At 39.4% G+C, this 24321-nt stretch overlaps 2 protein-coding genes across 3 annotated transcripts; both read left to right on the top strand.

Moving 5' to 3' along the window:
• Positions 1-569: 569 nt before the first annotated feature.
• On the top strand, positions 570-20906 carry llgl2 (LLGL scribble cell polarity complex component 2). 2 transcript variants are annotated; one of them, XM_026915084.3, is made up of 26 exons: positions 570-820; positions 7206-7337; positions 7456-7553; positions 8086-8167; positions 9211-9326; positions 9800-9958; positions 11094-11256; positions 11628-11760; positions 12597-12651; positions 13299-13453; positions 13662-13873; positions 14237-14304; positions 14956-15109; positions 15252-15356; positions 15662-15954; positions 16376-16523; positions 16697-16847; positions 16977-17093; positions 17232-17398; positions 17860-18124; positions 18222-18384; positions 18520-18548; positions 19150-19197; positions 19664-19706; positions 19784-19845; positions 19932-20906. In XM_026915084.3, the coding sequence occupies exons 2-25, from the start codon at positions 7263-7265 to the stop codon at positions 19836-19838; spliced, it is 3054 nt and encodes a 1017-aa protein (XP_026770885.1). In that variant the 5' UTR covers positions 570-820; positions 7206-7262; the 3' UTR covers positions 19839-19845; positions 19932-20906. The 2 variants fall into 2 exon arrangements, with proteins under 2 accessions (XP_026770885.1, XP_026770886.1); XM_026915085.3 differs by lacking the exon at positions 19150-19197.
• Positions 20907-22333: 1427 nt separating this feature from the next.
• On the top strand, positions 22334-24242 carry chac2 (ChaC, cation transport regulator homolog 2 (E. coli)). The gene is made up of 3 exons (XM_026915471.3): positions 22334-22669; positions 22820-22855; positions 23451-24242. The coding sequence occupies exons 1-3, from the start codon at positions 22535-22537 to the stop codon at positions 23823-23825; spliced, it is 546 nt and encodes a 181-aa protein (XP_026771272.1). The 5' UTR covers positions 22334-22534; the 3' UTR covers positions 23826-24242.
• The last annotated feature ends 79 nt before the right edge of the window (positions 24243-24321 follow it).

The following is a 24321-nucleotide window of genomic DNA, read 5'->3' as shown; positions in this document are numbered from 1 at the left end:
TTGCCTGTTTTACTGGACACTAGAGTGGGTTTAATCCAAACCTCAGTAACTAAGTATGTAGGCCTAAAAATAAAAATAAACTGGACCCAATGTGTTCTGTCTGGAGAAAGTGCACAAAAAAAAAAAAAAAAAAAAAAACGAAACAAAAAAAAAGGATTTAATAATAATAATAATAATAATAATAATAATAATAATAATAATTCAATATTTGGATAGTTGTTCATATTATGTTTACAACTTAAATCTGTGCTGATGAAGTCCATGTTATTTATTTTACAGTTAAATGGGTCCAAAACTGGAGAAAGTTTGAGAACCCCTGTTTTGTGATGTTTTTCTTTTAATTTGTCACATCGTTTTAATATTCGTTGAGCACATTTTTTTTACCCCTACTTGCCTTTTATCTCCCCCTGCTGGACAAACACTGCCTAAGCCCAAAAACAGCATACTACTGGACTACCGGCCGAAGTAGTACGCCGCCGCTGGTGTATCAGTTCCACTAATGCAATACTGTTTAGTATGGTAGTATGCAGGTTGGCCGCTGCACTTTCCCGGAAGTAGATGTACAGGGCGGAGCCAGAGCTGGAGGCAGTTAGCTGTCTGGCATTGGCTGTGGCAGGGGCAGCGGTAGTTTAGTGAAGGCAGGATAAATCTTGTACAATTGTGTTCTAACATTAGCGGAACCATCAACAGTTATAGCGTTAGATAACTGTTAACTCATCTCTGAGACGCCTTTTTTTGTTCGTGGTTTTCCAACGAAAAGAAGCCTTGGGAAGCTGGCTCGACCTCCGTAAACAGTGGACATCGCTGGGACAGGAATCAGGTGAGTTTCGGATGGGCCCGTACTGTTGCCTAGTTTAGCTTGCTGTTAGCTAACTTAGCGCAAGAGCTACAGGTGCCTCCTACCGCTGGCATGGTGGTAGCTCACAGGACGAGGTGGTTGGCGCTGCTGCTTAATGTATTGTTTCATAAAACAGAGCTTTACATCGAATTAGTATTTAGTAGAAATGGTCCTCTTCAGTGTTTCCTGGTGATCCAGCCCATTCAGACTCCTAGCCGCTTCGCTAGCTATTACAGCTAACTTTCGATAACGCTTTTTAACGCTTTATGTAGCTGAGTATAGCTAGCTAATTTAGCCGATTTATCTAGCTTACTATGGTTAGCCGTGAAAACAGCCGAGAAAATATCAACTCCTGATTCTGAGCTTAAAAAACCTGAGCTTCTGGACTGTACTGTCGGTTTGTTTTATAAACAGTCTGCCCTTTCAGTTACACAGACGTGTGTGTTAGGAAAGTTTTTAGGCTCTTGGCTCATCTTGTGGTTTATTTGGCATTAGCTAGCTCACTAGTAAGTAGTCACAAACTGCAGGGGCAGTGTTAATTGATTAGATCACTCATTTGTATGTAGGAGACATCATAAGACACGCTGTGAGGAGTCTGATGGCGCCTTCACAGTGTTGTGTTGAGCAACAGTTCTGGGTAAACGAGGTGTGTCCTTGTCGGCAGGTGAATCTCCAGCAGTGTGGGTTACAAGCTCTGGCGGCTGTGTGTGTGAGAAGTGTGTGAGAAGTGTGTGGGGATGGGGGCGGAGTAGTGTGCTGTGTTTCTGTTCCACCGGTCTGTCAGGTTTCAGCACAGATGACGATCACATCCGCCTTAAAGCTGCTCGTGTTACTTTCTGCCCTGTGATGGCCCTTAGTTTTCTTATGGCTCGTTCGTTATGCAAACCAGGCAACACTGATCGTCCATGTAGGGTGTAGGCCTGCTGAGTGGATTAAATACCATTTTATTACTCAATCAGGTACAGTGTGAGGTATACACGTGATTAAACACTATACTGTATATCTGGGATAGATAGTCCTGACCTTAGGTCTGTGTTCCTGTTATCTCCTACTCAGTTTTGTAAACAAAGGGATGTTCATAGGTTTGTAATAAAATCTGTCTGTCCTTCATGCCAAGCCTACTTTAAACCAGTTACTCTGCAACTTATTACAAAGCGCTGTGTAGAAACAATTCCACTGAGCCCAGCTATTAAACACTTAGGCACTTTTGTCAAACATGTGCTCTCAGTTGTATTTAGCAGAAGCTTCAGAGCTCTTCATTCGAAACTTTTCACCCCCAGAACCCAAACTAGTTACATCATGTCTGAATGTAGGTGTGAAACATTTTTGTAAACATATTAACATCTCTTTTTTTGTTTGCTTTGTTAAGATTGTGGTTGGATTTAATTTGACATAATCAATGCTTATTAGGCATTAGATTCATTTGACCAGTAATTTAAAATGATTTAAAATCTAAGACAGCTAATAAGCAGTTGCTCAGAATATAGCAGAATTGAATTCTGATCGGAGGCCAGCAGGATGTGTGTGTGGGTGCGTGTGTGTGCGGTGTGTGTGCGGTGTATGCGCGCACTCAGTTCACAGAGCAAGTGACTGTAATATAAAGACAATTAGTCTAAGCTAGACAGTGAACAGAGTGTGTTTCCTTAGCTCAGTTCAAGCTTTGACTGAATTCCAGTTGACTCCGTATTTAGCTCCTTACTTTTCAATTTGTCCTGTCTGCAGGGGTGTCCTAATCTACCTACTGTCCCGCAGTGTCCACCTGTGTATGTGCGCGGGTGTGTGTGTGTGTGTGTGTGTGTGTGTGTTTGTGTAGTAAACATGTTTTGCCTAATCTTAAAGCTCAGTTATAACAACTGTCTTGGTAGTTGATCATCATCTGCGTCAATACAACGTCATTAAAGAAAACCAGGTATTGCACTGACTTTGGAATGAAGCTATGAGAAGTAGGAGAATGAGTATGTGCTAAGATCATTCAGTGATGACCATATGAAAGATGTAGAAGGTGTTGCAGCCACCTTGTAAACAGAATAGCACAGAAATCATTTCACACTATGCTTATGCTGTCTGTACTTCAGTCAAAGCACAAATGCGGCCCGACAGCCCAGGCTAACTTAATGAAGACAGTAAGATTGAAAGAGCTTCAGTACTCATTTTCATTATATCACATTTAATGTATTTAGCTAGAGTTGAATTAAATGTTTTGCTAAATGTACAATACCAGAGAATTAAAATTACAGTCAGTACATGTTCAGTGTTGGGTCTGTTAGGCACAGAAAGTTTGCAATCCTGGAAGATGTATTTAGTAAGGGTCTGTGTAAAATATACATGTATATACATTTTTAAATAATATGATTATGTGATATCTCTATACTAGGTTTATGATGTTTATGCATACCTCATGCATTTGATCTCATGTCTCTCAGAAAAGACAGGAAAGAGATGAGCCTGGGGACTGTAGGTCTCTGACCACACCCAGTGGTTGTTCATATTTTTGTTTATCTGAGAGGCGGATGTAGAGAGAGGAAGAAAGGATAAACGAGGCATTTGCACTTCCAGAGTAACATGTTCTTCTTACCAGATCACTGTAAGTGTGAAGGGAGTCTTCACTAAGAATAGCGTCTCATGCTGGCCTGTGAGAAACGGAGGAAGTCGCCTGCTTCCACAGTTCCACATCCCCTCCCTGTGTCTTTGTTTAAGCAGTGTAAATTTTGTTAGTTCAGTGTGCTTCTGGTGCTATAATCAATCTAACTGTCCAGTGTTTAGTCCCCCATTGCTTTGTGTACCCGTAACAGACAAGAAGATGTTGTTGTCCATGGTCTTACTGGTCAAACCTGAAAAACACACACCTCTAGCCCACTAGTCTTGCTTGCTTGTGTTCTGAAGCGACACTCAACAAAAGGCAAATGGTTCCTTGTTAGAAAATTGGAAATCATTCATTTGATCAGGTATTTAAAATCTAAGGTTATTTGTTCTCAGGCAGGACACTTCAAGTGGTTTCCATTTCAAATATCCCAGACTGCAATGCTTCCCCCTGTTTCATATGGCAAAGGAGAGTGAATAATAATGAACAGCTTTACTGTTAAACATGAAATCATCCTTATCTCTGCTTTTGGTTAACTGTAAGTTAATGTTTTTATGTTGTGCTGCATGATTGTTCATTTTATCGCCTTGCAAATACGTGTTTTTTTGGTTTTGTTTTGTTTTTTTTGATCATGGTGCATGAAGATCATGCAGATTATTAATTTAAAAATATGCACATGCAAGTCCTTTCATGAAAGAGGTCTTTTCATGCTGATGACAGAAATATGGGTGACTTGAATGTGCAACATCAAGGCAGAAAGAGGTGATCTGAGCAAAAAAAAAAAAAAAACCTAATTGATCAATAAATCAAGCTTGTAATATGACAGCAGACACTGACGATACTTACAGGTGAGAAATGTGTGAATTTCGAGCTTTGTGTGGATCTTGCAGAACTAGAGTATGAGGTTTGGGAAGACACTGCTTTTCATGTTAGAACAGATTTGGTATCGTCCTTACTTTAGATCACTGTTACTGTGCGTAATTCACAGTTCCTTTCCTTGTAGTGCTTCAATGCAGTAGTATGCTAAGAATGCAGTGATGTCAGTGTTGTAGGGGACAGTCAATGCTTAGTAAGCTCTGTGAACTAATATCTCTGTGAACACCAAAACATTCCATCTTGTCACTCACAGTTCAAGAAACCCTGTCATTTTGTCACACATTTTATATTTGGCTCTAAATGTAAGGATGTATCAGATATTTTCTGTATCAGCAGCCCTGGATTGTAATAGAAACAGTACAACTAATAATAATGATCAGCAGCAGTGATTAGGTTGTGGCTTCTTTGGTCTTAGCTAAATGAATGGGTCTTCTTTGTAGCACAAAGCAATAAAGTTGGGATTGGTTTAGTTTGACACAGTTTCTCTCTCCACATGACTGTGATGCGTGTAACAGTGGTTTAAAATATTTGAGGGTATTTAAGGTCTCTTGGGTGGTTCTGCTGGCTTTCTGTTGCATTTATGGTAAAAAATCCTTGTAACAACATTAGGATGTTCTCTATGCAATCTTGCTCCACATTCTGGTTAAAGCCTTATTATTGCATTGTAATAGTTATTTCACAGGTTAATTCACATTCGTGATATTTTATGCTGTTTTGAAATGTTAAAATAATGTTTGACCAGTGATTTTTTGGAGCAGTTACAACTAAAAATAAAGATTTGTTAGATTATCTTGCCAGAGGTCAGACCACATGCAAGTAAAATTCACCCGGGACATGAAAAGTGTGCATTTGCTTCTGGTAGCTCTTACTTTCGCTTAATGCCAACTTTATGTAGGTGAACTTTGACCTGTGAATTGTCCAGCTTCTTGTGATCCGATTGAAAACAAGAAGGCCAGACTGTGGTCTCTTTGGTTGATGAAAAGGTTACTTTGTACTTTTACTTATTACTTTTTATAAAATTGGCGAACACAATCAGACACCTGTCTGTCTACTTTCTTACCGTTGCTTGGTGCACATCTGGACAAAACAGTTAAGCAAACGTGCTACCCCTGTGTTTTCTACAAAAGAACCAACACACTGTTTATGCTGTGAAAGCTTATTCACTCAGCTGGTTGCTTACAAATCCAAACATTTCTGCATACTGCAGATAAATATTTGTTTGTCCAGTATATTTTCTAATTAATACTGTGAGTGTGGAACCATCCTCTTCACCAACATATGCTGTATGCTTTTTTTCTGGGAAAAAATTCTGGGTTTTCTCCCTACCTGCTTGATTTTTCTTGTTAGTAATGTTTGCACCTCTATATGTGGCACAAAATTGAGTTTATTCTGCTACTCCTATACCAACATACAGACTAATTAGTTTTCCCTACATGGGAGAGATTGCTACCACTAATTTAGCTTTGCTCAGTCCTTTCCTCCTACGTGAATGCCAAGTAATAATAATAGGGCTAATTCCAGGGCTAAGCACATTTATACATAGAAGTGTACAGGTTTGGGAGCTCCAGTGCTTTTATGATGAAAGTAATGACAATTGTTTATCTCTGTAACATGGTTAGTCTTAATCAATATGCTCTTTCATCACAGGTTTTTTCTTTCTTTTTTTTTTTTTTTTTTTGTTATCCAGCCTCTGCTTCAGGTCTTTTACTCCATGCTTTTACAAAATTTGCTTCAGAGGCCTAGCTTATTCTTAAGTAGAAAAGACCTCCCACTCTGTCATTGTCTACTAAGTTGAGGTTCATGAAGGCCCTTTCTGCCTGGCTGGCTCCTTCAGGGCCCTTCTCCCCCTCTGAATCTGTCCCCACTACTGAATGAGGATGTAGTGCAGTAGCCAGGAGCAGTCATATGCCTGAGGATGACTAAATGTGTTCAAATAGTAATGCAAATAACTATAAAAATATGTGTCTGGGCTGAGCTGAGCAGCTGAGTCACTTGGAAAAAAAAAAAGAGGTGGGGATAATCCTTCCTTCTTCCCAACCGTGTAACCATCTGACACTTCTGCTCACCTTGGAGGAAATAACCGTTTCATTTAGCCGTTTTGTTTGGAGTGCTGTGAGTATCATTGCTTGGTTTATGGAAGTACATGATGCAATTTCAGTTAAACTTTGACATTGTAGGCAGGGCTATAATTTTTATCTTATTTTAGAATAATGTATTTTAATAGTATGTTATGAAAGTGGATGTTTTTGTTGTGTTTCTAGGCCGTTTTTTTGTGTGTGCTACAGTTTCAAATAGTAACATATAGTCCTCAGTATACACAGTCAACGTTGTGTCGACTAGTACAAGTAGCATTTTGTTGAGTGGTCTCTGAATGGTGGTATCAAAGGAAAAGCAGATGGATTTGCTCCCTGCTTTCTTTAGAAACAGGCTCCTTTTCCAATGGTTTCAGTGCAACAGGTGTTTTCATCAGCTGCTGTTTGTACGGGAGGCGGTGCTTCATGCCTCAGGAGAACAATAGGTGCTTCAGTTGAGACTGAAATGACCTCCAACCCCCCTGTTCTTCTGTGAGACTGGGCAGTCCATTGGGAGTGGGGGCCGAGAGTGAGAGACAGAAAGGGAGGAGGGAGGGTTTCAGTCAACAGCCTGTGGCCCCTCCTCTGGAATTCCTGTCCTTCTTATTACCATCAATTTTTGTTCATTTTCTTTTGTTGTGTGCATAATTTTTTTTAAAAGTTTTATCCCCTTTGCTGCTGGCAAGTGCTACTAAAGGTCTTTATTTTGTTTGGTATTCACCTGAGTTTTTTTTTTTTTTCCTGTTACGGAAAATTTGTGACTTCACTTGATTTCTCATTGTACTTCCTTCTAATTGTCTCATGTTGTTCCTCTGTCTGATTTCTCTGGTGTGTGTAGGCAGCAGAGAGGAACAGAGAGAGAGGGCATTGTGAGGCCCTTGCTCGTCCCGGGAGGATGAAGAGGTTCCGGCGACATGGGCATGACTCTCAGAGGGACAAACTCAAGCAGGAGCTCTACCAGTTCAATAAGGTGATTAAGACTGGCACACCAGATGTGGTACTGTGACGGACTGGCACACCAGATTTGTGTGTTTCTGTGAATAGTATTTTAAAATGTCCATCTTTCTCTTACTCTCTTCTCTGTGTAGACTGTAGAGCATGGCTTTCCCCACCAACCAAGCGCACTGGGTTTCAGTCCCAGCCTGGGACTCCTGGCCATTGGCACCAGATCTGGGGCCATCAAACTGTATCCTTAACCCTGTGTGGGAATAGGAAGGTGTTTTGGGGTTAGATCAGAGAAGAAAATGTTAGGCTGTTGTGCTCTGCTGTGTCAAGTTTCCAATTTCTGGGGAACCCTGAGAAGTGCATTTAATAGAAGGTTATATTACAATTTTGTGTGAGCCATTTCTGTTTTCTCATCTCTTGACACACCCTTGATTGCTGTGTTCTGTTAAGGGGTGTGTATATATTCTTCCCACAGAATTGCGTAATGGCTGACTATTATTGATCTGTAGCCAGGTTTATACATTTGCAAAATTGTAATTATTCCCAATTTAGTATCCTTTGTGTGTGTTTTACTTTATTCTTTAAACGGCAAGGTACCTAACTGGTAATCTGAAATTTTTATTTTGTCAACAGGAATGTTGGTGCTGACAGCTCTCTTCAGCCTGTTTAAAAATTTGCTGAATGTCTTGTCTTTCCATTATTTTTTAAGATCCATATCCTTCTGACATGGTGGTACTTTGCATAACAATTTGTTTCACTTAACTGTCTCTCAGCTATGGAGCCCCAGGAGTTGAGTTTATGGGGCTGCATGATGAGAATGCTGCAGTTACACAGGTGCACTTTCTCCCACACGAGGTATGTCTGCAAACTATAGTATAATACTTTTTGATTTTTGTGCATGTATTTTTCTGCGGCAGACATTCTCTGCCTTTCAGAAGTGGACACTTCAATCAGGAATGTCTGGAAAAACAGATGGTTTGTGTGTGCAACAGTTATCACTGCTGAGGGAGTTTTATTATTTTCATAAATATTTACATGTGAAATATTGAGCCGCAAAACACACTTGGTTTGCCTTTAATGTGTAAGGAATAAAAGAAGATAGGGTGGTTGTTAGAGGAAAATATCCAGCGATAGGGTGGTGTGATCCAATAACAGCATGCCCTAAAGTGTTTTATTCCTCACATATTAAAGACAAACTAGGTGTATTTTGCGGATCAGTATTTCACATGTAAAGCAGTTTGATAATTGCAATTTTATTTTTTAGTTTATTAATGAATGACATGTTATACTTCCTCACTAGCATTATAGCAGCTATATACTGTCATTTTGCCTTCCCAGGCTTTCTTTCTTTCGCTTATTGAAGTTAATAAGACAGAAAAACACAGCTTGTCATGTTACCTCTGTCCTGAAGGCTTTCCTGTGGTGTGAAACCAACGAATACTGACACTCGAGACATCTTCCATAAATGTTACATACACATTTCCTTAAAGAAAGTTTCAACATAATTTATTATACATTTTCTTTAAATGACAACACATTTTAATGTTTATTATTAGCCTTAGATTAATGTGGAGTTTCAGTTGTATTAGTCCCTGTGAATTAGCTGTAACTTTAGAAATGACAATTATTAGAAAAAGCACGTTAAACCTGATTTGAATTACAGCCAGCCGTCCAATACGACTGTCAGAGCCATGCTGTTATAAAAAAAATTCATCAACGCCTTCGGACTAGTCAAATTAGAGAATTCAAGAGTGCTGTGGTATATGCATGTCTTTAAGTAGACAGAGAATGCTTATTCATTGAAAACATTTTGAAATTCTGGATGACACCAAACTTTTTACAGGCAGGATATTTATTTAGCTGTCAGTTACCCAAATACCACCTTTTTATTTTTCAAGGTTGAGCTGGTGACATTACTTGATGACAATAGTCTGCACATGTGGACACTTAGAGCCCATAAGGGTGTGTCAGAGCTGCTGGAGATTGGACGCTTTACACTCACTGGTCCGCCTGGGTGAGTCAATTATGGTCACAAATACAGTCTGTAATGCTTGATCATGTGATGTATGGTGTGGGTTTTTTTTTTGTTTGTTTGTTTTTTTTTTTTTTTTTTTTTTTTTTTTTAAATTTAAATCCAGGAACACACTGACTTGTGAGACATATATATCTACATGACGTGTACTAACTCATACACTCCTAGACACTGCTGATACTCACATGCTGTGATGATACATTAAGATATAAGCTATATGGTCTCAGTGAACATATTTTCCTTTTAGTCAGACATATTGACTAACATGCTTTTTGCAAGTGCATGTGATACAATGTTTGACTCATGATTCATGACTCATGATGTAATGTGCCAATTGTGGAGAAAATGGCCAGTTTTATATCTTCATAAGATGAAAGTACTCATTTGTTGGAAACTTTAAAGCTTAAAGATTCAATATTAACCTCATTTTGGTATCTGTGCTGGTTATATGGCAGTGCCATTCCTAGTGTGACGCGGGTGACTGCCGTCATGGCCCACTCTTCAGGTGAGCTCCTTCTGCTGGGCACTGAGGGGGGCCATGTGTTTGTGGTGGAAGTGCCTGGCTTTCGGGAACTGGAGGAGAACAATATCAGCGTGGAGGACGTTCAGAGCAGGTAAAGTGAAACTCCTTTCTCAATGGATCCTAATTTCCCTCTTTCATGACAGCTTGGTGATTTTCTTGCTCTAACATGCCTAATAAACCTGGCAATTAGCTGATGATTATAATAGCAATGAAATGACTAAACTATGCTGGACAAGGACTGGAGTCAGACACTCTGACCTTGATAATGTCGCTGCAATTTGTTTGTATTTGCTAGCGATAATGCTGGAATCACAGTTGCTGTACTTTGCTTGCCTGCCGTAGGCCCCACCCCTTCACAACCTTTGGGCATGGTTGGGTTCCGGCCAGTGTGGTATTGATGATTGGATGGCTGGTTTTTTGGCATCCTCCTGGTTTGCTACTGGGTATTTGGCAGTGCTTCCTGTGGTGTTGCACAGATTGCAGGCTTTTTTTTTTTTTTTAAGACTCTTACTTCATATTTATTTATCCCCAACTGCAAAGATTTGTACGTAAGACAAAATAGCAATTCAACAAACGAATGTGCAATACCTTAGTTTTATTTTAATTTCTATTGTTATATTTAAAATATATAAATCTTACTGGATCACACTGTTCAAATGTGCAATATGTTAAGTGCAGTATCTCAGCTGCTTTACTATTGCAACTATCTTTATGTTAATATTTATATCCTTTTATATTTATGTTATCCCTTATGCCTTTTTGTTTTATTCTTATGCACCATTAGGAGGAACACTCAATTTCGTTGTACCATGTGCAATGACAATAAAGTATCTATCTATCTATCTATCTATCTTAAAGTGTTCACATTGTTAACATCATCGCAGCTTGGGGAATTCTGCTGTACGTCACTTTGCTTGTTTGTTTTCATTATCCTGGTATCTGTCATGAATTTTGTTCTGTTCTTTGTTGTAATATGTTCTGTCCTCTTGACTGATTTTGTTTGCTGACCTTGAGCTTGGTAAGGCCCTTGACTAAAGCTAACCATTCTATTTTCTTGAATTAAATCTTCTTAAATTTCACACTGTCTCCAGGTTTGTGCTGTGATTTGAGTTTGGGGGGATACATGACTGAGATTTTTCAGATAGTTTGCATGCCTTACACAGAAGACATGGTTTGTTCTTTGTGCTGTTTCCAGCATTCACTATATCTGTTGATGCTTGTTTCAGAGTTCCAGAGGAATATGTGGGCCGGAGAAACCTGGAGTGTGTGGAGGCTCTGCAGGAGAATCCTCTCAACCCACGGCAGGTGCTGATAGGCTACAGCCGAGGCCTGATGGTTCTGTGGGACCTGGATCGTCGATGTGCCATTCAGCACTTCTTGGGCACACAGGTATTTCTTTATGTTGGTATCAGAGCCTGGGGTTTTTGATATACAATTGCCCTTAAAATATATATGTTTTTTTACGTCTAGATTCTTTCTGAGTGTTTTCTGTAGACTATTTAGTGTTCCAGACAGAAATATAGTTTATGCTGATTTCCTTGACCACTCATTTTATTACTTCTAATAAAACACACTGTTTCTACACTTCCATTGAGTCTTTGTTCTGTTTTGATGTGAAGATGCTATATCATTGAGTACGTTTGTTTGACAGTTTGATTAAATACACCTAGAGGAACAGTGTATAATTAACTACCCATTACTAATGTGGTTCCTTTTAGAACTTCCTCACAATGCTTCTTTCTTTATTGTTCTCTCTACAGCAGCTAGAGAGTGTGTGGTGGATGGAGGATGGAGGAATCATTCTTAGTTCCCATAGTGATGGCAGTTATTGCCACTGGACTGTGACTGGAGAGGACCCACAGACTGAACCAGAGAAACAGGAGACACCATATGGTAAAATGTCCTCAAGTAATTAGCCAGAGAAGGAAATTTTGGTGGATTTCCTCCAGTTAATTCTTATTCACCTTTTGGTTTAAGTTCTTTGCTATATGAAGACATGTGACATGTCACTATGTAAGGAAAAACACATGTGCATTATTTTCGTGTAACAGCACAGTCTGGTGTGTGTTATTTCACAGCTATTTGCCAGTGGTTACAATGTTTAATTTATTATTGAATGACACATCACACTTTTTAAAGGTTTATAGTTAGTTTTAATGTTGTGGAACACCTGAGAGACAAGTTAGTTCCTGTTATCACTTATGTTACAGCAGCGATAAACAGTAGTTCTTCACCAGCCTCTCTCTCTCTCCCTCGCACAAACACACTCTTAAAGCTCAGCCTTTCATTTTATTGAGAAAACGGAAAGCAGAGACTGAGAGTGCTTACAACTGAGACTCCTTCCATAAATGATAAATAAATGTTTTCTAATAAAAAACTTCACCACATCACCACACCATTATAAGAATGACTTAGTTAAACAACAGCGTATTTTAAATCTGTTTATTATTACTCTTAGACTATCTGGAGCATCTGCTGTACAAGTCCCTGTGTATGAGCTGTTACTATAGAAACAATAACATATAGAACGTGCACTTTAATATTAACGTTCATGTTACAGCCGGAACTAGCTGTGGTGTTAAAGAAAAATAATGCACACCTTCTGACCAATCAGATTTGAGCATTCAGCCAGGCTGTGGTATAAGGCATTCTATTGGTTGTCTTAAGAATTTTATTACTTATATTGCTTTCTTCAATGTGTACTGAGTTATTGTTGTTACTGTGTTCAGGATCTTTCCCATGCAAGGCGATTTCCAAAATTTTACAGCTATCAACAAGACAAGGGTCAGTATGTGTTCGTTTGTTTGTGTGTGTGAGTGTGTGTATATATGTGGGGTGAGATCCTTGTGAACCTGGGACAGGTGTGTTTGCTTTCAGTGTCATTAACCAGAATGTTCCAGTGTGACTCACCATTGCTGGTTAATTTTTAACCTCTGTGCAGTGGTTTATATTTCCCTCTTGAAATCAGTTATGAAGTCATTCCAAATGCATCAATTTTTTATTTTTTAGCCTAACTGTTATTTACTCAATTTTCATTTAAATTATTCTAATACATTTCACATAGGAAAAGTTAATAACACGTCCATGTCCAAAGTTAATAACAAGTCAGATCAGGTGGGTTTTATTGGCATTCCTCTGTGTACCTTTTATACGAAAAGTTTGTCCAGGACCATGGTGCAGTACTGGTACAGTACACAAGACTACACAACAGTATGAGATGAGTGCAGGACAATAAATACACAGGACAGTACATATTAACTCGACAACAGAACAGTGTTGTGTAGGAAAACTAGTGCAACAGTTGTTGAAAAAATTATTGTGTAGTGTAGCAGCAATAAATGTGCCAGCAATACTGATGAAGGTTGGCTCTGGCTCTGTTGTTTGTGGTTTATTTTGATAGGGTTAGTCTTTTTTTTTTTGTCTTCTCCCAGGCCCCCGTTCCTCATCTTTAGTGGTGGCATGCCAAGGGCCAGCTATGGAGATCGCCACTGCATCTCTGTCATCCACAGCAAGACTCATGTAGCTCTGGACTTCACCTCCCGCATCATCGACTTCTTTGTCATAAGAGAAAGAGAGCGCCAAAAAGGCAGGGACTCTTTTCAGTAATTGCATTACTGGACGTTCTAATTGCTAAACACTTAGCACACATTGCATGAACTAATGCTGCTACTCCCTAATCTATTTAAACATATTGACATCAAGAGTTGTAGTGGTGTCTATAATGTGTGTGTGTGTGTGTGTGTGTGTGTGTGTGTGTGTGTGTGTGTGTGTGTGTGTCTGTCTGTGTTCTGCAGGGGACCCAGTTGCTCTGGTAGTGTTGGTGGAGGAGGAGCTGGTGGTGGTGGATCTGCAGACTGAGGGCTGGCCTGTGTTCCAGACCCCATACCTAGTGCCTCTGCATTGCTCCGCAATCACCTGCTCTCACCACGTCTCTTCAATCCCACTTAAACTGTGGGAGAGGGTGCACGCTGCTGGCAAACTGCAAAACACAAGCTATTCAAAAAAGGTATTTGGTATACAAGACATTCGCTCTTATATTTAGCTGCTAGAACACTTTGATTCCTGCACAAACTACATACTATATATAGTGCAGAAATTATATGTGGATGTATTTACTTATAAATTGAAGAGGGAGTCAAAAATTGTGTCCAGAGGCACATACAGTGCTTACAACACCCACAATATAAAGATACGTATGGTTCACTTGTATATAAACATCTGTTGGCTTAAGCGTTGGCAAAATATATCAAATGGTGTATTTATTATTTACTTATTGAGGTGATTAACACAATTTCAAATTTATAAGTCTTACTTTTCATTGGCACTTTCTTCCTCTGACAGATGATCACTTTGTTTGCTTTCTTTGTAGCCATGGCCAATAAACGGAGGACAAAACCTTGCTCCAGACCCCCCACAAAGAGACCTTTTGCTGACCGGGTGAGTGACCACCAGTTCACATTTATGTCCTTTCTGCATTGTGCTGTGCTATAGATATATTACATATTACATATTCTCACATGAACACGTTGTTTCAGCATAGGCCTAGGAAATCCCATCCAGTTTTGACTTTTTTGTTTTTCCTGCATTCAAGTTTGCCTTTGTAAGATTTTTTTTAAAGCTCTTTAAAGATTTTAAAGATTAAAATGACGACGTTTTGAAATCTGTTTTATGACATATTACTGTCCCCAGACAGAAAATACATTTAAAGAGTCTGTCATTGGCCAAAAAAAGCTCAAATTGGGCCTTAGATTAAAAACATTTGAGAACCTCTGATTTACACAATTTACCCAAAAAAAGAAATATTTGGTTGCTGAATTTTCTTACTTGATATGACACTACTGTTGCTAACGAGTGCATCAGAAAACTGCCAGCGTAGGTCCATTTAAACTGCATGCCCTAATCTTAACACACTCGCCTTAATAATGTTGAAGCAGGAATGACATTCAGGTAAACGGATAAAAACCCAGAAACTTACTACAAATTTGCTCAACGGTGTGCGGTATCTCTAGTATGAGGAACTGACCAACCTGTGAAATATGCAAGGTGTTAAGTATATTGGAATCTGGAGTCCTCTGTTCCTCTGTGTAGGCATGAGGATGGAACAGTGCGTTTCTGGGATGCCTCAGGTGTCTGTCTCTACCCCATATACAAACTGAGCACAGCTGCAGTTTTCCTCACCGATGCTGACCCCAATGACAATATGAACCAGGGCACTGAGGGCGAGTGGCCGCCGTTCCGCAAGGTTGCAGTCAAATGACTTTCTTTTCAAATGAATTAATTTGATATCTAAAATTATGTGACTTCTGTGTGACCATGTAGTACAGTTGGTTTTTCAATATATTGTTCACATAAGAACTCACACCTGTGTATTGCATTCATTTTAGGTGGGCTGCTTTGACCCGTATAGTGATGACCCTCGACTTGGCATTCAGAAGATTCATCTGTGTAAATATAGCGGTTACCTGACTGTGGCAGGAACTGCAGGACAGGTAATATAATTTGTGACTATTATATAGTCATAACTAGTTATATGGCCATAACTACTTATATACTTATCATTTTTCAATTCTATTTCATTTTATAAAGAACATAGACAAACAGTAGAAGCCATTGTGTGTACAGACAAGTTACTCATAACATGAGTTGCTGTAATTACCACACAGAACAACGTACTATGCCCTGTGATATGGGAACTGAACTCTTTGGTACTCATGATCAGTACATTAATTTAGACTGCTAAACAGTCCAGAGGATTTGTAATGATATGTAACTTTTGTAACTGACTTTGTATTAGATTCTCGTGCTGGAGATGAATGATGAGGCAGCTGAACAGACAGTAGAGGCCACAGTAGTGGACCTGCTGCAGGGGCAGGAAGGTTTCCGCTGGAAGGGTCAGGCACGTCTGGATCTCCGAGATGAGCCAGTCACCTTCCCCCCAGGCTTCCAGCCCTTTGCCCTGGTGCAGTGTCAGCCACCTGCTGTGGTCACAGCAATCGCTCTGCATTCAGAGTGGAAGCTGGTGGCCTTTGGGACTAGCCATGGCTTTGGTGTCTATGACTACCAACAGAAGAATAATATCCTGGTCAAGTAAGATATTTATATAAGTTCACAGCTTTAGCATTGTTGAATTAGTCATGATATGATGATATTGTGATGGGTTCTGGGAAACCTAGTGTATAATTATTATGTGTAAATGTTGCTTATTGCTTTGTAGCTACTTGCCTTGGAAATAAACTCCATGTTGTTGTTTTGCTTAGTCATCTTGGCCTGGCATTGCTTGTTGGGAGTATGAAGGGCTCAGACCTGGATTCAGTCATTATGAGATTATGATATTGATTCATGACATTCATTATCCTAGTGTTTTACTTCTAACAGCAGGACTGTTGTAATTCAGTCTGATGAACTTTTTTAATAAAACTATGACAATATGTATAGTGCATATTAGTACTTCTCATTCTTATTTTAGAATGACTTTACACAGCCATATTTTGTCCATCTCCTCCTGTAGGTGCACTCTTAACCCCAGTGACCAGGTAGCCCTGGAGGGACCATTGTCTAGAGTGAAGTCTATTAAGAAGTCTCTGCGCCAGTCCTTCCGTCGAATTCGCCGGAGTCGAGTCTCCATGCACAAACACCACACTAACAACGCAGCGAAGGTAGCTTTCTCTGCCTTTTGTCTCTTTCAGTTGTTTCAGCACCACAAACATTAGTTGATTTATAGTTACACTGTTGGTCACATTTATGCCTGCACTGTTTAATATTACATGGTATATTTTGGTAAACAGTCTCACTAATTTCATAATTCCTGTTTGCTGCACATACAAATCAGTTACAGGAACTAAATGCACGGCTGGAGGCAGAAGCTCTGCATGAAATGGAGCTGGCCCCAGTCCAGAGGAAGATAGAAGCTCGCTCTGCTGACGACTCTTTCACAGGCCTTGTTAGAACTCTCTGTTTTGCTGACACATTCCTCAGTGACAGTAAGTGGGATAACGATGAAGATAAAATTCTTCCTTTTCTTTTTTTCTTCCTTTTCTATTAATTACAGTATGGATTGAATTACACTATTGAGCTTTTCCCATATTCAGTAATGGTGATCTCTTTCACAGGCTCTCACAGCACACCCTCCCTGTGGGCAGGAACCAATGGTGGTGCTGTCTTTGCCTACATGCTCCGCCTTCCTCCTGTAGAACGGAGAATGGATGACCAAGTGACTGCTCATGCAGGTAAAACCCATCACTTGCGCATACACAAATGCACAATCTGATATTGTACACTTTCTCACTTTTTAGCACTCTAAAGAGGAATATTTAGGAATGATGGATTCCCCTTTCCCAATGTTTGTCGCTCAACTCCTTTTTCAGCTAAAGAGATCCAGCTGATGCATCGTGCTCCAGTTGTAGGCCTGGTGGTTATGGATGGAAGGGGAACCCCGTTGCCTGAGCCACTGGAAGTTGCACATGATCTTTCCCGTAGCCCTGACATGCAGGGGTCCCACCAACTGCTCGTCATCTCAGAGGAACAGTTAAAGGTCAGAAAGAGCCTGATCATATTTGCTCACAGTAAAATGATTGTTGATGCACATTTTTTGCTATTAAAAATCTTTGCTTTGTGAGGAGAGCAGATAACGTATATGCTTTTAGTGTACTCAGATACTTCTGTTTTGAAAATCTTTTGTCTCTGTGTTTATTTATTTATTTATTTATGTATTTTTTATATAAAGTATTTTAAAATATTAGGTAGTAAATGAGTTCTGTTACCTAGCATCTCGAGTGAAACTATGTTGTTTAAATTACTGTGTAATTTTTAAATCTGCAAAAATTGCTCTAACAGTAGGTGACTTCGATAATCCACTGAAGACTACAGTTTCTGGCAGAAGCTTTTATTGTGGTTTCTTCTTATTTGGCATTATAATGCTTTTAACAGTCTGTTGTTTTTCTAATTGTAGAATAGAATGTACAGAATTTATCACCTGTCTTTGTTTGTCTATAGCTATTCACATTGCCTAAAGTGAGCAGTAAGGCGAAGCTTAAGCTGACAGCAGTTGATGGTTCGCGGGTGCGTCGTGTGGGTGTGGCCTGGTTTGGCAGCAGTCGTGTGGAGGACTACAGTGAGAGCAGCTTGGTTGTGTTGACCAATCAGGGCGAGCTACATGTCATCTCTCTGCCATCAATCAAAATGCAAGTGCACTACCCCTGCATCCGAAAAGAGGATGTCAGCGGGATCGCATCCTGTGTCTTCACCAAGTATGGTCAGGGTAGGTTTTGGGCACACGTGGTAACGCACAACCAAACTAACAAATTAGTTACTTGCTCTGTACAATGCAAAACAAACGTTACTATGTTGTTTTTTAGGACTCTACTTGATCTCTCCATCCGAGTTTGAGCGTTTCTCCCTCTCTGCACGTTGGGTGGTGGAGCCACGGTGTTTGGTGGAGGCTCCTTCCCAAACAAGACCCACATCACACCCAAGTCAATCTCACAGAGACCAGCCTGATGGAGCATCCACAGAACACAGGTACAATTATTTAATGTTGGCTCAACTAATGAGAGCAAAAGCTGCATCTCCTCATAAGATGTTATTTTAAAGGATGCCAGTTGTTTCTGTTGTCAAAAATTATTTTTTGACTGTGTGAATGTCTTTGCTTTTCAGGAACTATAGCAGGAACAGTGAAAAGTATGGTAAGATTTCCAGGATCTAAGCAGATTGAATGTTTATTCCAAAAAGCATTGCATCAGATACTAAACATGCATGTAGTCAGTGCCTCATTGACCACCTGACTTACATTTGTTTCAGATGTTCATGCATCATTATTTTCTAAGTGCGCTATTTTAACAAACACTGTGATTTTGTGAAGTTGTAATTGTTTGGCTATAAATTTAGACACAGCTGGAGTGAACATGATATTTTTTTTCTGGGAATAATTTACCAAAGTTGTCTTCAGCTTGCAAAATATATGTCCTTTGTAATAATTTTAAAGCAGCTAATAAGTTGACTCTGTCTTGTATGCTAAGGTTTGATGACTTTATGGAAGGGAAATTGCAAGACTGGGATTTCAGTTTTGGCAAAAATTTGTCACAGGAAAAAAAAATCCTTCACTCCAGTAGTGTTAGCCGTAGTGGAACAGCGCAAGCAGAAGAAGTGACATTTTCCTCCAAGATGCATGTTTTCAAGGAAAAACCTGATCATAACCCCTCCCTCCTAAAAAACATCTTTGCTTAAGTGTTTTCTCAAATACTGGCATGCTTTTGCTGAACTGACCCAAATGCTTGTATATTCCAGAGAATTCTGCTAGACAAGTAATGGAGCATGCTTTGCTGAACGATGAGAGTGAGTACATCACTAACCAGTGGCCATAGTAATTCCTAGCAACTGGCAAAGTTGGCCATGGAAAGATTGGATTAAATCCAATGCCCAGGATTAAATCTGTAGGGCAGATCAGCATTAGGAAATTTTTCAGATGGTTTCATGTTGCTTGCTGTTTGTTTTTAAAGTTTGATGTGCAATAATATGCATAAGTGACATCCTCAACCCTGTGTCTGCAAAATCATGATAATTTGTGTGTGCATGATCCATAACAAACTTGTATGTCTGCACAGTAACAATACTGTTATACATGTACAGCATATTCCGTTCGTTTATTCAGTTGGTGAAGCTGCATTTAATGGTTAAATAAAATGTAATTCTGTTACATTGTATGTTACAGTGCTCAGTGTTTGCACTGCTTCAGCTTAGTGATGGCTAAGCTGGACATTTGAAGTGTTATGTGGTCATCTGTAACTTCTGTCCCCCACAGATGTACTTCAAGAGATCCAGAAGTCTCTAGAAGATGATCAGATGTGAGTATATTAGTCAGCGTATGAGTCAGTCTCAGTTTCACAGGGCTATTCATCATTAATATTATTTTTACTTACAGGGTGTTTTTGGAAAACAGTGTAAAGACCAAGCCAACACCAGGCAAGATGCTGTGAAAAAGAGGTAAGCTTCTGCTTGTTTTTAAACAGAATGATTTAAAACAATTTTTCTTACTGATTTGTCACTTTTTTGTTTCTCCATGATTACAGATCATGCTTTGGAATCCCTGTGCCTGTAATGTCCACTCTGGCCTTGCTAAAGACCTGAACACTACTGCTAGCATCACTACTGAACCACGTGAAGCCCTGGAGAGAAAACCTGCTCCGGTTAAGGGGTTTTGAGTGAGAGGGAACCGCTTGTGCCTGCCAAGACCAACCACTGTATCCATAACAACCACAGGCCTGCCCCCAGGCTCCATCTTTTAACATGCCCCTTGCCTTCCTGTGAGCTGCAGCTGCATCATCCAATAGCCAAGGAGCAAAGGCATGGTGGCAGGGGCATTTTTTTTGTCTCATTTTTTATGTTTTTTTTGTTTTTTTATTTTGTTTCATTTTTATGTGATTATTTTTGTATATGTGTTTGAAGACTTTGAAATCTAAAGGAATGCTGTGTGTCACGCAAGGGAAAACATGCCAATAGTTACTGGACATAACTCGGAGTCTTAGGATTTGTACTAAAGTGCTGACAAACCACATGTATATCAGCTATGTTCATAGAGTACTCTAAACGAAGTAGTAATGCCTTTTTCCCTCCGTCCAGGCAAAAAAAGAGAAGTATATAGTTATGTTCTAGGTACTTTTTCACTACTGTGTAGCACACATGCTGTCATTTCTGGGGGATATGTCTTTCTAAGGGGCTTGGTTTCTAATCTTTTTTTAAAATGTCAGTTTTAAAAAATGACAGTTATGCATTATGTAATTTAGGAATGTAATTTTAAAATATTGTAGTTAAATGTTTAATATATAATTGTATGAAAATCTGTACCTGTTTTAATGGCAGACTGTATTTTCTGATCTAAGGAAATATTTTGGTACTGTCTCTTTAAAATGCTTTTAGCATTTTCTTTGGCATTTAGAGTATATTTTTGTAGTTAACTGATCATGTACAAGAACACTATCATTTGTAATTTGACACTACCATTACATCTGCTAAGTAAATTTTTTTACAATTTCCCCCACATCAAAGGTCTGTCATTTCATGGCTTGTTTCCTTCTTTTAGGAGTTGTTGATATTTAGGTAGGGCAGCATATACTGACAATTTTGAAACACATATTTCTAAATCCCATCCACTCAGTTCAAATGTCAGTCGCTTTGAATAAAAGCATCTGCAAAATGAATAAATGTAAATGTAGCTTGTTGATTACTGTACATTACAGTAATCGTTTGCATTACAAAGTTAGGGGCAGACAGTAAAATAATGCCAGGTTTAAGAGCTAGAACAGGAGCGGTGTTTCTATCACAATGCCTGTGCTTTGCTCACGTGCAGAAGCCCAAATAATTGATTTTATTTTATTTAAGTTTTAGTAAAGAAATCAACAACTACCGAAATGCGTAAAGCAAAGAAACAAAATAAATAAATAAAAATCCTCCATCGCACGTGGCTTGTAAGTAACAACGTTGCCTTCTGACAATACAATTCAAACAAATGTTGCTATAGTAAGTTATAACTTGGCTAGAAAAACAGGATGTCTCAAATATTCTGCAGTCAGGGTCTACTGTAAGTGTGCGTAATAAATATCGCACCTCACTCACTACTGCTTTATTTTATGTATTTATACATTCAGTTTTTCAAACATTTAAGGTCATTATTTAAATATGTACAATAATAATCTGGTTATTGAGATTTTGGATTGAACAGTCCAACTGGCCAGTAATTATAAGAACTAAGTAATAAATACATTAACTCCGATACTAGTAAAAGCTAAATAAAATATACAATAATTAAAAAAAAAAAAAGTTGCTAAAATGTCCCCTGACTGTTTCCAAACGTTGAGAATCACAGTATAGATACAGCATTGTAATTATTTTAAGGGCTGACAGGCCACATAATACAGAATATAAAAAAGTCACCATTTAGACATAGAAAAAAATGAACTAATAGGCAGGTAAAGGTACTCAGGGTACTAGGTGTACTCAGGGTGCTCAGGGACCTCAGGGTACTAGGTGTACTCGGGGTACTCAGGGTACTCAGAGTATTAGGTGTACTCGGGGTACTCAGAGTATTAGGTGTACTCAGGGTACTCGGGGTACTCGACATGTTCTATATGACGGGTATTTTGTGTGCTTTGTGTTTCACTCATGAACATCGCTGCTCGGGAGGGTATGGCGGGCTGATTTGAACACTGCAGTAGATGTGGTGTGTGTTAGACTTCCTCAGACTTACCTCAAAACACGTTTGTGTTAAATTAATAGCGCCCTCTTGTGAAACTTCTACTTCGACTTTTAACGTGACATTCGCTGTTAGTGTTTTTTTTTTATTGTGGTATTTAATAAATATATATACAGTTATTATTTAAACCGTTATTAATTTTATTTTATTATTTTTTTTTAAATAATGCTCGCTTACTTTGAAAAAAAAAAAAAAAAAAAAACATTCCACCGTACTGGTGACGCTTCCTGAAGACGTCACTTCCGCATTGCACAGCGGTTGACAGTCGGTACAGAGCTGTCAGTGATTTGCTCTCTGCACAGGCAGAATTAGTGTCTGATAGACTCCTCTTAATTGGAAATAATGAATTGATCATAATCTCAGGACATTTTCACGGTTTAGACGGAAGTACTGAGCTGGGGGAAGTGGGCTGCTTTCACAGACATGTGGGTTTTCGGCTACGGGTCGCTCATTTGGAAAGTGGACTTTCCGTTCGAGGAGAAGCGCGTCGGTTTCATTAAAGGTTTCAGTCGCCGGTTCTGGCAGGGAAGCACAGATCACCGCGGAGTTCCCGGAAAGGTACCAAACACCTTATCCTTCAAGTTCACTGTCATTTAAATAAACAATGACTAGCCAGAATAGTCGCACTGTCGTGGAATGATAAGCACTTTTTTCTTACTACACGTTGTTTACTTTGTAAAATGTTTTTCCGTTGTTGTTTATTTCCAGCCTGGACGTGTGGTGACGTTAATTGAAGACCCCGAGGTAAATACACTATATGGGCAAAAGTATGTGTTCACCTTGAACATTAAACCCATAGGTGCTTTTTGAACATCCAGTTCCGGATTTAGTCCCCTTTGCCCTTATAATAACCTCCGCTCTTCTGGGAAGGCTTTCCTCTAGATTTTGGAGGGTGGCTGTGTGGATTTGCTCATTCAGCCACAAGAGCATTAGTGAGCTCAGGGACTGATGTCAGGCGATGAGGCCTGGGGTGCAGTCAGCGTTCAGGTTCATCACAAAGGTGTTCAGTGGGGTTGAGATCAGGGCTCTGTTCAGGCCACTAGAATTTTTCCAATCCGATATTGGTAAGCCATGTCTTCTTTGCCTTTGCTTTGTGCACAGAGGCATTGTCATGCTGGAACAGGTTTGGGCCCCTTAGTTCAAGTGAAGGGAAAACTTAATGCTTCAGTATACAAAGACATTTTAGACAGTTGTGTGTTCCAACTAACAGTTTGGAAAAGGACCACATATGGGTGTGATAGTCAGATGTCTACAAACCTTTGGCCATAAAATGGCCTGAGGAAAATTGGGGAGTTCAAAGACAAAGACAATGTATAATCTTGTCATTGTTGCTGTACAGGGCTGCGTTTGGGGTGTTGCTTACAAACTTCCATCAGGCAGGGAGAAGGAAGTGAAGGAGTACCTGGACTACAGAGAGAAAGGTGGATACAGAGTGATGACAGTTACATTTCATCCTAAAGGAGAAGAACACAAGCCCATTCTGAACACACTGCTCTATGTCGGATCCTGCGACAATCCAAACTACCTCGGACCAGCGCCTCTGGAACTGATCGCACAGCAGATCCTCAGGTCGGTTGGACCCAGTGGAAAAAACACAGAGTACTTATTCGAGCTGGCTGACGCTCTCAGAGAGCTGATGCCTGAAGATTCAGATGATCACCTGTTCTCCTTGGAGCGCCTGGTCAAGAAACTTCTACAGGATGCTGCAGAGTGACACACTAATCACCATCACTACACACAGTGTTTTCTCACACTGGAGGTTCATCCACATACACACACGGGTACCTCTTACATGGAGTCTCACTAACCTAGTTGCAGATTATTAAAACCTCAGATTTTATTTAATATTTGTTTCCCTGTTGTAACGTCAAATAACTGTGTCTATTTAAGCTTGTATGGTTTTTGTGTGTAATATTTATGCACCAAGTAAATTTGTTATAGTCACTCAAAAAGGGAAATAAGTGTCAACAATTCTAAGACCAAAGACCACTGTAGCCATGTGGTGGGCCTTACAGATATTAATAAAGTAATATCTAGAGGACAAGAAGCTATATGAAGCACATGAACATTACAAAATTGTTCCAAGACCAAAAACATACTTGTATCTAATAAAACATCTACAAAAGTAACAGCAAGTATAGCACTGGCCATTTAATCTAAACATTTAGTGGTAAAACTGGTAATACTTACAGGTCTTACAGCAGAAATTT

This window comes from Pangasianodon hypophthalmus, chromosome 12, assembly GCF_027358585.1.
Source record: "Pangasianodon hypophthalmus isolate fPanHyp1 chromosome 12, fPanHyp1.pri, whole genome shotgun sequence".
In the NCBI taxonomy this organism is placed as follows: domain Eukaryota; kingdom Metazoa; phylum Chordata; class Actinopteri; order Siluriformes; family Pangasiidae; genus Pangasianodon; species Pangasianodon hypophthalmus.
This window is presented reverse-complemented; position numbering and strand designations above follow the sequence as displayed.